Source organism: Macrotis lagotis, chromosome 1 (assembly GCF_037893015.1).
Source record: "Macrotis lagotis isolate mMagLag1 chromosome 1, bilby.v1.9.chrom.fasta, whole genome shotgun sequence".
Taxonomy (NCBI): domain Eukaryota; kingdom Metazoa; phylum Chordata; class Mammalia; order Peramelemorphia; family Peramelidae; genus Macrotis; species Macrotis lagotis.
The window spans coordinates 160,019,321-160,032,614 of NC_133658.1; the positions used below are offsets into that span (position 1 = coordinate 160,019,321).

General features: G+C 37.7%; 1 protein-coding gene across 1 annotated transcript in view; it reads right to left on the minus strand.

Annotated features, from left to right (window-relative positions):
- Positions 1-13,294, minus strand: part of ANAPC1 (anaphase promoting complex subunit 1) — a 147,744-nt gene that overhangs the window by 16,084 nt on the left and 118,366 nt on the right. Inside the window, exons 40-43 of the mRNA XM_074209276.1 lie at positions 9,228-9,345; positions 7,790-7,867; positions 2,495-2,562; positions 698-836 (exon numbers count right to left, since the gene is read on the minus strand). Of these exons, the coding sequence (XP_074065377.1) occupies positions 698-836; positions 2,495-2,562; positions 7,790-7,867; positions 9,228-9,345 (403 nt within the window). The remainder of the gene's footprint in view (positions 1-697; positions 837-2,494; positions 2,563-7,789; positions 7,868-9,227; positions 9,346-13,294) is intronic.

Here is a 13,294-nt window from a genome sequence, read left to right on the forward strand (position 1 = left end):
TTTCAGTTCTTTTTTTGAAAAATAGAATGTCTACTACTTTGTGGAGCAAAGCACTGATTTCGCCAGCTAGCTGCCCCATGATTTTAGTATTCTCAATACCTATATGCATATAGTGATTGAAACTTGTGTTTATTTTAGACATTTACTCCCAATGACAGGAACTTAAAATTTAAAGATCTGAGTGTGGTTGCTTTATGGTAGGATTACTCAATTTTTAAAACTTCTACTATGTTTATATTAATATCAACTTACAAATGCATCAGAAAAAGGAAAAGCCTGATCTTTTTGTGACTTTTACATTCAAAATGATGTCATGTGAACAAATGAAAGGACAAAAGAAGAGGCATACAATACCCGAAAAAGACTAATACTGACCAGTACTAGAATTAGCTAATGGAATAAACTTAAGTTGCTAAAGAACAGAGACTTTTGGTAATTTTGTAATTACTAACTTACAATGCCACTGTATTTGTTGCCTCAAGAGAAATATTAGTAAGAAGGCTGGAAAGTTTGCATAGTATGAAGTTAAGTGTTCCATACCAAGTCCTATTTGACAAATCAGTTTTTCACTTCAAGGTCATTTTGAAGCCAGACTAGGGTACACACAATTAAGAGTCACCAAGAAAAAAGTTTGAAGGTCAACAGAAACTAGGGCTATGATCGTTATTTCTCCCTTTTTTTTGCTTATCAACATTACCTTGAAAGCCCTGGCTTCAGAATTCCTATGGGTGACTGTTTGAGCTAATAAACTTTGCCAGCCCATGGGATCTTCCTTGTAGGAGAGTTGCCCAGCCCTGAGTTTCACATATAAAACCCCATCCTTGGAAAGGATTGATCTGGAAGAAAACAAGATTGAATTCAGTATACACTGTTAATGGTCATTCTGAGTGATTAAAAAGTGTGGTGTTGGAGCAGCTAGGTGGTGGAGAGAGCACTGAACCCGAGGTCAAATCTGGCCTCAGACACTTAAAAATTACTTAGCTGTGTGACCTTGCTCAAGTCACTTAACCCCACTGCCTTGCAAAAAACTAAAAACAACCAAAAAAATAGTGTGGTGTTTTGCATATAATGCTCACATGTTCCCAGAGCTAACAGTAGTTTCTGGAAGGCACAAGGAAATTGGATTAAAATCACATGTTTTCTCATTTCTGTTACTTCTTGGTCTAGGTTTTTGGGAAGGACTGAGCACTATGACTATTCTTCCTTAATCTTAGTACCTTCCCTCTTTTGAGGACCTCTTATTCATTCTGTAGTTTAGCTTGTTTTTATAGTTATTTGCATACTATATCCTCCCCTAGGCTGTGATATCCCTGACAGTAGGGACTGTCTGTTGCTTTCTTTTATATCCCCAGTGTTCACTTCAGTGATTGCCATATAGCAGGATATTAATAAATATTTGATGACTTAGCCTACTATTTTGACTCTAATAATACTTATAAAACATTGGGAAAGACATTTAACTGCTCAGTGTGGCACTTAGGAAATGGGGACAACAATACTTATTATGCCTTACTCATAGATCTTTGTGAAAATAAAACTCATTTGCAAAGAGCTGTATGGATGTGTGTGTGTGTGTGTGTGTGTGTGTATATATATATATGTATATATATACACACACACATATATGTACATATATAGTAAAACACTATATAAATGACATTATAATGTAAGATCATTAAAGGCAGTGCCTGCTTCTTTTTTGACACCCAAAACCTAGTACAGTGCTATTAATGTAGTAAATACTCACTGTTTATTGAACTGAATTAATATATAATTACAGAATCAGTGCTGAAAGAAGTCTTGCAGGTCATGTATTCCAACCTATTGCTCAATTACAGGGAAACCCTTTAAAAGAAAAATCTAGGTCTTCTATATCCCTCACATTATAACCCACTTCCAGTAATGAGTATTTTTTTTTTAGTTTTTTTGCAAGGCAATGGGGTTAAGTGACTTGCCCAAGGCCACACAGCTAGGTAATTAAGTGTCTGAGGCCGGATTTGAACTCAGGTACTCCTGACTCCAGGGCCGGTGCTCTATCCACTGTGCCACTGAGCCACCCCAGTGATGAATGTATTTTTATGATGTATTCTATTCCAATATTGAACAGATCAAACTGCTAGGATGCTCTTCTAATAATAAACTGAAATCTTCCTCCTCAACCACAGTTCTGTCTCTCTGAACTATCCAGAAAATACTTAATTTTTTCCCCAAATCTTAGATTATCATCAAGAGAGACAATCCTTCTACTGTACCAATGAAAGAAAAATTCAAGTTGTAAATAAATGTAAAATAGATATATAAAATTGCAGAGCCCCTAAATACAATTTCTTTTGTATTATTTATAAAATAGGACAATCCTACAAAATAAGTCATTCTTAAGATTAAGACCTGGTAAATAATAGTCTAATAATTTGCCTAAATAAATACCTTTCTATCTGGATATCCTCTTCTAAATTCTACAAAACAATGTTAGCACAGATTTCAATGTACTTACTTTAAGTGGTGTACTCCTTTATTTAAGTCTATAAGCAATTCCCAATATCTTGGGCCTTTCACTTTAATCTGCAAAGACAAATATTTATATAGGTAAGCCACATTGCATATTACTTGGAGTAAAAATGATTCAAATTATTTGATGGAAATGAGACAAACAAAAATTGGAATGCACCTCTAGGGTGATAACTAAGTGGATTTATTTTTTTTTTCAAGACAAGAGGGTTAAATGATTTACCAAAGTCTACATAGCTAGGTAATTGTAAAGTGTCTAAGGCTGGATCTGTACTCAGGTTCTTCTGCAGGGCCGGTGCTCTATCCACTGTGCCACCTAGCTACCCCAAGTGGATTTAGTTCTGAGAAAACTACTGGGGAAAAACTCCTCAAAAGTAAGGAAGTGGGGTAGCTAGATGTTGCAGTAGATAGAGTACCAGCTTGGAATCTGGAGGACCTAAGTTCAAATCCAAACTCAGATACTTACTACTTACTAAGCTATGTGACCTTGGACAAGTCACTTAAACCCATTTGCCTTACAAAAACAACAACAACAAAATAGCAAAAATAGAATAAGGTTAAAAGCAAATTTTTGTTACTAGCTAAGTCATGACTTTCAGCTAGCCTGAGTCCAGCAAGAACCAGACTTCCCGATGAGTGTTCACCCTTGACTTAAATATCACCATCTATCAGGAGGGGCTGATCTAAAAAGGGGAAGGCACCAAGGTAGGTTGGGGCAGGAGCAAGGAGTAAAGTGTGGAAGAGGTAAGGGGTCAGGAGGAGGAGTTGGGGGGGGAAGAGACAGTTTCAACAGAAGAGTCCATAAAGACAAATATACACCTGGAAGGGCTTTTAATAGGATTAGAAAAAGTCTTTTGTTTTGCTTTAATATCAAAGAAGTAAGTACCTTTTCAAATACTAATTGGCTTGATAATCAAGAGGCATTTTGGTCTAGATTAGACCTCACCTACTCTATTCCCTAATTTGAGCAATAGGTTTTTCCAATAAGGGAATGTTAGTCACTTGTTGCAGAAATATAAATTTAAAATTCATTCACTGTTGTCATTTCTAAGTGATATGGGATATAACCAAATATATTCCTCTTATCAGAATTTGGGACTGTTTACTTCAAGTCTCTCCCTACTACAATTCTTTCTCCATTCAGTTACTAAAGTGATTTTTCTACAACTCACTTCAAATCAGATCATTCCCCCAATAAATTCCAATGACTTCATATTGTTCTATTTGGCATTTAGAGGCCTTCATTACCTAGCTGCCACCTCCTGTCTTTTCAGTCTTCTCATACCTGAGTACCCAAAACATCCAGTGACAAAGGCTTCCTAGCTATTTTGCAAAAAAGTCACCCCACCTCTCTGCTCTGGAATAATCTTCCTCCTCTATTTCAATTCTGACTTCCTTTAAGTCCCAACTAAAATTCCATCCTCTACAGAAAGCCTTCTCTAACTCCTCTAAATTCAAGTGTTTTGTCTCTTTCAATTATTTCCTTATAAACCAGGTATATAGTTTGCTTTGTATTTATTTGTTTGCATAAAGACTGTAAACTCCTAGGGGTTTGTTTTTGGGTTTTCTTTTCCCAAAAGCTTAGTACAATAGTATCCCATAGCAGGTACTTAATAAATGTTTTCAGATTCATTATTTTCAAAATCTCCAAGAAAGGAAATACAACAGGGGGCGGAGCCAAGATGGCTACCAGAAGGGATCCAGTCTTAGGGGCTCTCTGATAAAAGTTGAAACTAAGGACTCTAAACTTTCTAGAGACAGAATCCACAGAAGGACCCAGCCAGGCAGTTCTCCTACTCAAGGTAACCTGGAAAACAACAGAAAGGCTCTGCTCCCCCAGGTTGGAGGGGCATCCTGCTGGAGGGGTGGCCCGCCGGAGGGGTGGCCCGCCAGAGCAGTGGCCCACCAGAGCAAAAGAATTTAGCCGCGGCTCACAGCAGCGGGGGAGTCTCCTGAGCTGCACCCCGGGGAGCACTGGGCACAAAGTGGGGGAACAGCAGGGGACCTCTGCCAGAGAGAGCATGTGGAACCCAGCCCTCAGGGCACACAGCTAGCAAAGTGGTCTTTCCCAGCCCAGATACAGGAACAGAAGCAGGCGGAGCCAGTAAGCAGGAGCCCCCAGGGCATGAGCCCATTAAGCTGAGGGAGGGGAGCAAAGAGAGACTGCAGAGCTCAATCCTCTGTCCCTGGAACAGGACTCTGGGGCTCTGACCACATTCAGATCCTGATCCCAGTCTAGGCCCCCCCACAGAACAGCAGGGCCCCCCCCCACCTCAGCCCAGTGGCATAGGGAGGTGCTTATGGTCATTCACAGACCAGAAGGGAGGACAGAGCCTCACACACTGAGACCTTTGTGGGAGCGTCCGAAAAGCTCAGGAAGCACCCCAAAACCAGGCCCAGGCTGGGAAAATGAGCAAGCAGAGAAATAAGAGGAAGACCATTGAGAAATATTTTGCATATGAGCCCAAGAAGGATCAAAATACTCAGTCTGAAGATGAGGAAGCACAAGCTCCTGCATCTAAAGACTCCAAGAAAAACAGAAATTGGGCTCAGGCTATAACAGAGCTCAAAAAAGACTTTGAAAATCAAATGAGGGAGTTGGAAGAAAAGCTGGGAAAAGAAAGGAGAGAGATGCAGGAAAAACATGAAAATGAAGTCAGCAGCTTAGTCAAGGAAATCCAAAAAAATGCTGAAGAAAATAGCATGCTAAAAAAACAGCTTAGGTCAAATGGATAAAACAGTTCAAAAAATTATGGAAGAGAAGAATGCCTTAAAAAGCAAAATTGGCCAGATGGAAAAATAGATAAGAAAACTCTCTGAGGAGAACAAATCTTTCAGACAAAGAATAGAATTCAGGGAGATTGATGAATTTACCAGAAGTCAGGTATCAGTACTTCAAAACCAAAAAAAAAAATGAAAAATTAGAAGAAAATGTGAAATATCTCATTGAAAAAACAACTGATATGGAAAACAGACTTAGGAAAAATAATTTAAAAATTATTGGAATACCTGAAAGTCATGATCAGGAAAAGGGTCTTGACATCATTTTCAAAGAATTATTACAGGAAAATTGCCCTGATATCCTAGAGGCAGATGGCAAAATAGAAATGGAGAGAATCCACCGATCCCCTGAGAAAGAGATCCCAAAAAAACAACCCCTAGGAATATTATAGCCAAGTTCCAGAACTCCCAAGTCAAAGAGAAAATATTACAAGCAGCCAGGAGGACACAGTTCAAAAATCGTGGAGCTGCTGTCAGGATCACACAGGACTTAGCAGCAACTACATTGGAAGCTCACAGGGCTTGGAATACAATATACAGGAAGGCAAAAGAGCTTAGAATGCAGCCAAGAATGAACTACCCAGCAAGGCTGAATGTCCTCTTCCAGGGAAAAAGATGGACTTTCAATGAACCAGGGGAATTTCAAATGTTCCTTTTGGAATGGCCAGAGCTGAACAGAAGGTTTGATCTTCAGATACAGGATTCAGGTGAAGCATTGGAGATTGGAGGAGGGGGGGGAAATATGAGGGACTTAATGAGGATGAACTGCATATATTCCTGCATAGAAAAATGACACTGATAATACTCATATGAACCTTCTCAGTTAATAGAGCAGGTAGAGGGAGCTTTTATAGTTGAAGCACAGGAGAAAGCTGAATTCGAAGATAAAATATGGTGTAAAAATGGAGTCAATAGAATAAAAGGGAAATGGAATGGGAGAAAGAAAAAGGAGAGGGGGAATAGGCCAAGATATTTCATATGTTTTTTTCTTTATTACAATGAGCTATTGCAATGATATGGAAGGGGGGAGGCAAGGGGGAATGAGGGAACCTTTGCTCTCATCAGAGGTGGCTAGGAGAGGAAACAGTATATATACTCAATGGGATATAGGCATCTGGAGTAAGGAGTGGGGAGCAGGGGGAAGGGTGGGGATGTGAATAAAGGAGAAGAGGATGGACCATGGTGGGAGAGTGGTCAGATATAACACATTTTCTTTTTTACTTCTTGCAAGGGGCTGGGATTGGAAGGCTTGTCCAGGACCATAGAGCCAGGTGGATGCTGGGCCTAAGGGGTGGTATGGGGGCTCAGGGCTTCTTGGCCCCAGGACCAGGGATCTGTCTGCTGCGCCACTCAGTGACCCTACAGCATAGTCAGAGTGAAAGGAGAGAGAAAATACAGTACATGGTAGTGGAGAAATAAGATAGGAGGGTGTTGAGATCAGCAATGGCAATGTTGGAAAAATATGGAAGCAACTTTTGCGATGGACTTACCATAAAGAATGTGATCCACCCATGACAGAGTTGTTGGTATTGGAACAAAGACTGAAGCACATTTTTTATTATTATCATTTGGGGGAGGGTGTAGGGCAAATGGGGCTGGGTGGCCTGCCTGGGGCCACATAGCAGGGTGATCATTGGGTGTCTGGGGCTGGATTTGGACCCAGGTGCTCCTGGCTCAAGGGCCATTGCTCTGTCTGCCACCCAGCCACCCCTACTATTATTACTATTTTATTTCATTTTGGGTCTTTTTTTTTTCTTCTTTTTGGTTTTTGCAGGGCAGTGGGGATCGGGTGGCTTGCATGTCACATGGCTGGGTGATTGTTGGGTCTACGGGGCTGGATGTAGGCTCAGGTGCTCATAGCTCCAGGGCTGGTGCTTTGTCCATTGCGCCACCTGGCCATACCTACAATTATTACTATTATTTTTTTTAGTTTTAATTTTTCTCTCCCCTTTACTTTATTGCCCAAGCAAGTCTGTATTCATGGGGGGAGGGGTATTTTGTTTACTCTTAAAAAAGAATATTTTATTAATGTAAAAAAAACATTTGTACAAAATGAGAATTAAAAAAATTAAATTAAAAAAAAGAAAGGAAATACAATAACCTCATATCATGATTTATTTGGCATCTTAAAACTTGTAAATCCTGGGGCGGCTAGGTGGTGCAGTGGATAGAGCACTGGCCTTGGAGTCAGGAGTACCTGAGTTCAGATCAGACCTGGGACACTTAATAATTACCTAGCCATGTGGCCTTGGGCAAACCACTTAACCCCATTGCCTTGGAAAAAATCTAAAAAAAACCCCAAAAAAACCCAAACTTGTAAATCTTGAAATTCCTTATTTCTATTGTTACTACTAGCAATCATCTTCCATAATGTAAGAGGGAGAGGAGAAAGGGAACAATTTCAGTAATTTACAAAGGCTCAGTATTATTCTAATTAAACTAATTCATTAGATATGCATATATTCACAAATAGAAGTACTCAAATCTGGTCTCAATTTACCTGTTTTAAAAGGTGAAGCTCAGGAAGAAGAGTAGGTGCCATTAGCTCTTCTGTTGTTTCTTCATACCACTGAGTGCCCTTTATATCATCAAAAGAACAAGAGCTCAGTATAATGTGCTTGAAGGAAGCCAGAATGAGAAAAGGTTGAATTTTCCATTGATTCTGTTATTATCTGTCCCGTTTTTTTTAAAAAAAAAATAAGAGTCAAAACTGACCCTTTCCTCTAATTTAAATGTATATAAAATGAAAAAAGGATATGCTGATTGGTAATCTACTTATGCATATTAAATCACTAATCCCTGAATGAGATTCCCTGAACAATCTAGTAGGTCTTATATTTAGATTGTTTCAGCCATGTAAAATAGGACATTTTCAATCAAGAAAACATGACGAAAAAACTGTGAGAAAACATATAGAACTCAAATAACACTTTCTTACACAAATACAAAAAAGCATTAAATACAGCTTAATCAGATTCATTGATCAGGAAACAGAACATTATATAAGAGGGCACAGGATGAATGGAAACCAACCAATTTTAACTTTAACATTTAGAGGTGAAAGTCATCTTAGGTCTCTAATCTTATCTAGACCAACCCTCTCAATTTACTGAAAAGAAAATTTAGGCCCAGAGAAGTAAAGGATCAAAGTTGTGATTCTAAGCCAAGTCCTTTGATTGTAGTCACTCCTTCGACTATATCATGTAGCTTGAATAATTCAAGCTACTTAATTTTTAAAAGAGATTAACACAAATGCATTATAGTATAGAAGGAGAATTAGCTGACTAGTTTTTATATTAAGAAAATGTTATTTGTGCCTGTCTGAGGTTTTCTGAGGACTCTCTTGGCTTCATGGACCCTAATCATATGCAAATTCTCTCCTACAATTAAATGTAACTCCACTGGTTAAAAGTAAATTCCCCAAGATCTAAGCAACCTCAGCCCATTCCCCCATCCCCCTGCTCCAGCATTCAGTTTTTACCTGACCTCAATCATGCAAAATGGGTGGGATTTCCCCTTTGCCAAATTTTTCCTGACTCTTCTCTTCCCAGGAAGTGGGTAAGATAATAAAAGTCTGGACTAAACTCTCCTCTTGGCTTGATTCACTCAAGTCTACCCAGTCAGTTCTTATGGCAGCTTTCCTCTCTTTCCCTCAGGCACTATTGCCTAGACTTTTTATTCACCCTGTCTTCAAACTACTTACTGTCCAGAAAAATAGTTTTAATCTATGAACTTTGTGAAATAAAATCTTGAGCGTTTTCAATCCAGGGTTACTCTGTGAGTCTTTCACTTCACAAACTCTAATCTTTATGCTGACACCACCAATTTCTCCCATATTAATAGTAAAGAATGAGAGTGGCAAAGAGATAAAACTAAGTCATGAATTGAGTTGGGGTGGGAATGGGGAGGGAATGGAAAAATGGGAGGAAAAAAATTACCTTATAGGTAACCTCTAATAATGCATAGCAAGGAGTATTTGTATCTACATCAACAGGCACAAGAAGTCTTGGTTCTGCTGCTAGAACATACAAATGTCGAAGAGCCTGGAGATGATACCTATTGACAGAAAATATAGGTGTGGAATTAGAAAAACTGTATAGTCTCTAAAATTTTCATTTATCTGCAAGCTCATAATGTCAGAAATAATAACAAACTTTCATTCAGCCATCTGTATTCTGTTTCTAAAACTATTGCTTCAACTTAACACTTTTGGATTAACAAAAGGAGAGATCTCTATCAACATTTATCAACTTCATTTCCATGTCTGAAAACACAAGATGTAATCAAGGAATTGTTACTAAGTCTGATACTCTTTAATTCTATACTTCTGATCAAAATTGGTTTTTCAGTCTCCAGCTAAAAGTTATAAATCTGAATGTTGCCTCTGGTGTGTAAAAATGTCATTCATGACCCATCTCCTGCATCTAAATATTGACTTGGTCTGTGTCAGTACAACTGATCAGCTCAGTGACAGCACTAATAAATTCAATCATCTGGATGACTGACATCTTAGATAAGAGACATCTTAGATGAGGAGAGAGCAATCCTATGGTTATTTGTAAACATTCCCTCTCCAAACCAAATGGGTTGCTTATCTATAGGAATCTGAAGTAAACAGTATAAATTATCAGAGGATCATAATGTAGAACTATGTATTCTATATGAAATCTCATTGGTCGCTTGACTCACATTTTATGATTCTGTCCTTTCTGTATAAAATGTCCCCCCAAATTTTGAATTAGGGTTGACCTCTTCAATGGGATCATCTACCATAGGTTTCAGTAAGATCCTTAGAGAATAAAACTTCATTTAGCAAAATAATTTTATTTCTTTTTTTTTGCCTAAGGAAATTATAGTTAACAATAGATAAACAGGCTTTCCAAATCCTTGTTTAATTTAATTGAAACTTAATTGTCTGGATACTTATTGTCTATTAAGTAAAGTTCAAACTCTTATACCTAGATATCAAGATTCTCTAATAACAATATATTTCTACCTTACCTTTGATCATATTATTCTTTTCCACTTCCCTACATGTACTCTATCCAGTCAAATTTATGTTCTTATTTTCTCCTTAAAAGTTTTTCCATCTCTTCTCTCTGTACCTTTTCATTAGCCTTCTAACTTTTAGAATATCTGGCTTCTTGGCAGAGAAGTCAGCTTATCACTCAATAGTACTCCCTCTCTTTCACAGTCAAAATCTAAATATAAAGTGGTATGCATTCCTTATATCTCTTATTACTACTCTCTAAAATTTGGCTTTAGATCTCCTTACTCAACTGATACTACTCTCTTCAATGTTGTCAACGATCTTTTGACTGCCAGATTTGATGGCCTTTTCTCAATCTTCATCTTTCTCTATGCCTCTGAAGCACTATGATATTATTAGCTAGCCTCTCCTAGATACACTCATTTGTCCAGGTTTTCATGACACTGCAGCTCCTCAAGTTTACTTTTCTGATTCACTCTTTTGCTGGATCTAAATCCACACCCCCCACCCATCATGTTAATGGTGTTCCAAGGTTCTGTGCTATGCCCTCTTCTCTCTCTACACCCTTCCTTCATAATATCATCATCTTCATGGATGAAATTATGTCCTTGCAAATGACTCTCAAACCTATATATATTCTGCTCTAGACTCTCTCCTGGGCTCTAGTCCTATATCACCAAGTGATTATTAGACATTCCAAACAACATGTCCTACAGAAAACTCAATATATCTAAAACAGAGCTCATTTTCACCCTCAAATATAACCATTTTCTACACTTTTCTCTCACTATTAAGGAAGTCACCATTCTCCAAGTCATTCAGGTGCATCCTTGACTCTATCTTCTTTCAATTTATTTTCAATCAGTAGTCAAATCTTGACATTTTTATCCTCCACAAAAAGACTCAAATAATACATGCCTTTTTCTCCAACCACATAGTCACCATTCTATTTCTGTAAATGGTATTCCATGGTATTCCATCTCCTGTGTATCTTCAATGTCTGTCTAATCTCTCAGAATCACTAGCTTCTTTCAAAAACCAATGTAAGCATCTTCTATAAATACATACATACACCTCTCTCTCTCTCTCTCTCTCTCTCTCTCTCTCTCTCTCTCTCTCTTTTTAGGTTTTTGCAAGGCAAACAGGGTTAAGTGGCTTGCCCAAGACCACACAGCTAGGTAATTATTAAGTGTCTGAGATCATATTTGAACCCTGGTACTCCTGACTCCAGGGCCAGTGCTTTATCCATTGCGCCACCTAGCCTCCCCCACTTCTGTCTCTTGATAGATGCAAGGAACTTTAAGAGTAAACACTATTTTTGCTTACTGGTCAATTCCTATTTTTGATGTTCCTTTGCTTACTCATAAAGGTCAAAAGGAAAAAAAAGGATAACAATGAGAAAATTAAAATTTTAAATTCAGAAAGTTAAATTAAAATTAAAATTTTAATTTAATTTAAATTAAAGTACAATTTTTCTAATTTCAATTATTAATTTCTACTCATTAAGTCTTTCAAAGTTAAATTAATAAATTTTCCATGAGAAGTTTACTGTTTAAAACTTTAAAAGACTTAAGTACTGTAAGCAATGAAATAAAAAATCATAATTTAAAAGGACTGATGAGAAAATATGCTATTCACCACTTGTTGAAAGGAAGATGCCAAGATAAAGAATGAGGCACATATTTTTGGACAAAGTCACTGCAGGAAATTTGCTTTGCTTTATTTTGGGTTTTTTTTTTAACTGTGGAGGAAAGGGGAGGAAGAGAAAATAGATTTTTTAAATGAAAAACAATAAATTTCTTAAAAGTTAATTGTGGTCATGCTATAAAATTATACCTATTTATCTCAGCTGTTAGACATTCTTCCATTTAATTACAACATCTGTGTTTTCTATTCTCATTTATACTAAGAATGATAACATGGGTGTGGTTCAATTTCTCCAATAATGTTAACTAGGTCATTAGACAATGATTACATATTAACAGTACAAACAAATAAATGTGTACTTAATACAACTGAAGGCAAATGTAGGCAATCTAAAAACTGAAAACTTTAACATCCATCCTTTTTCAGCTTCTTTGCCAAAAATGCTGGAATGCAGACAGACTGTCCAGGACTGTGGTTTCATGAGACATCATGACCAAAACCTTTATCAGATAGTAACTAGATAACCTCATGGTAATGACAATCTATTTAGTTATGTTGCTTTTTTTTTTTTTTGCAAAGCAAATGGGGTTAAATGGCTTGCCCAAGGCCACACAGCTAGGTAATTTATTAATTGTCTGAGGCCGCATTTGAACCCAGGTACTCCTGACTCCCGGGCCGGTGCTCTATCCACTACGCCACCTAGCTGCCCTTAGTTATGTTTCTTAAGAGAGCAAATCTATCATTAAATATATTCAAAATCTTTCCAGAGGATAACAATCCCAAAGCAGAATATGCCATTAACATTGCCTATAGAGTCCAGGGTCATTACATCATCTGTAACACAAGAAGGCCCTGAAATAAGACACCTGTGGAGGAAAATGAAACTTAATGAGGATACATAAAGTCTACACTTAAACCCTAAAAGATTCTTCTAAATACACACACACACACACACACACACGCACATACACACAGACAAGAAGATATAGATAAAAAGCCTATGTGATCTATAGCCATATGGGAATATGCAGGTAAATCCAGATCTACCTCTTCATCTCAAAACAACTAGAATTGCACTAATCTAAAAATAAAGGAAAAGGAAAAAAATCTCCCTTCTCCCATGAAGAAAACTTTCAAAAAAAAAAAAACCCAGCAAAGAGCAAGTAAATGAAAAAGCAACAAATAAATACATTTTTTTAAGACTACTTCACAGTAGGGGGCAGCTAGGTGGCGCAGGGGATAGAGCACCGGCCCGGGAGTCAGGAGTACCTGGGTTCAAATCCGGCCTCAGACAATTAATAAATTACCTAGCTGTGTGGCCTTGGGCAAGCCACTTAACCCCACTGCCTTGCAAAAACCCTAAAAAAA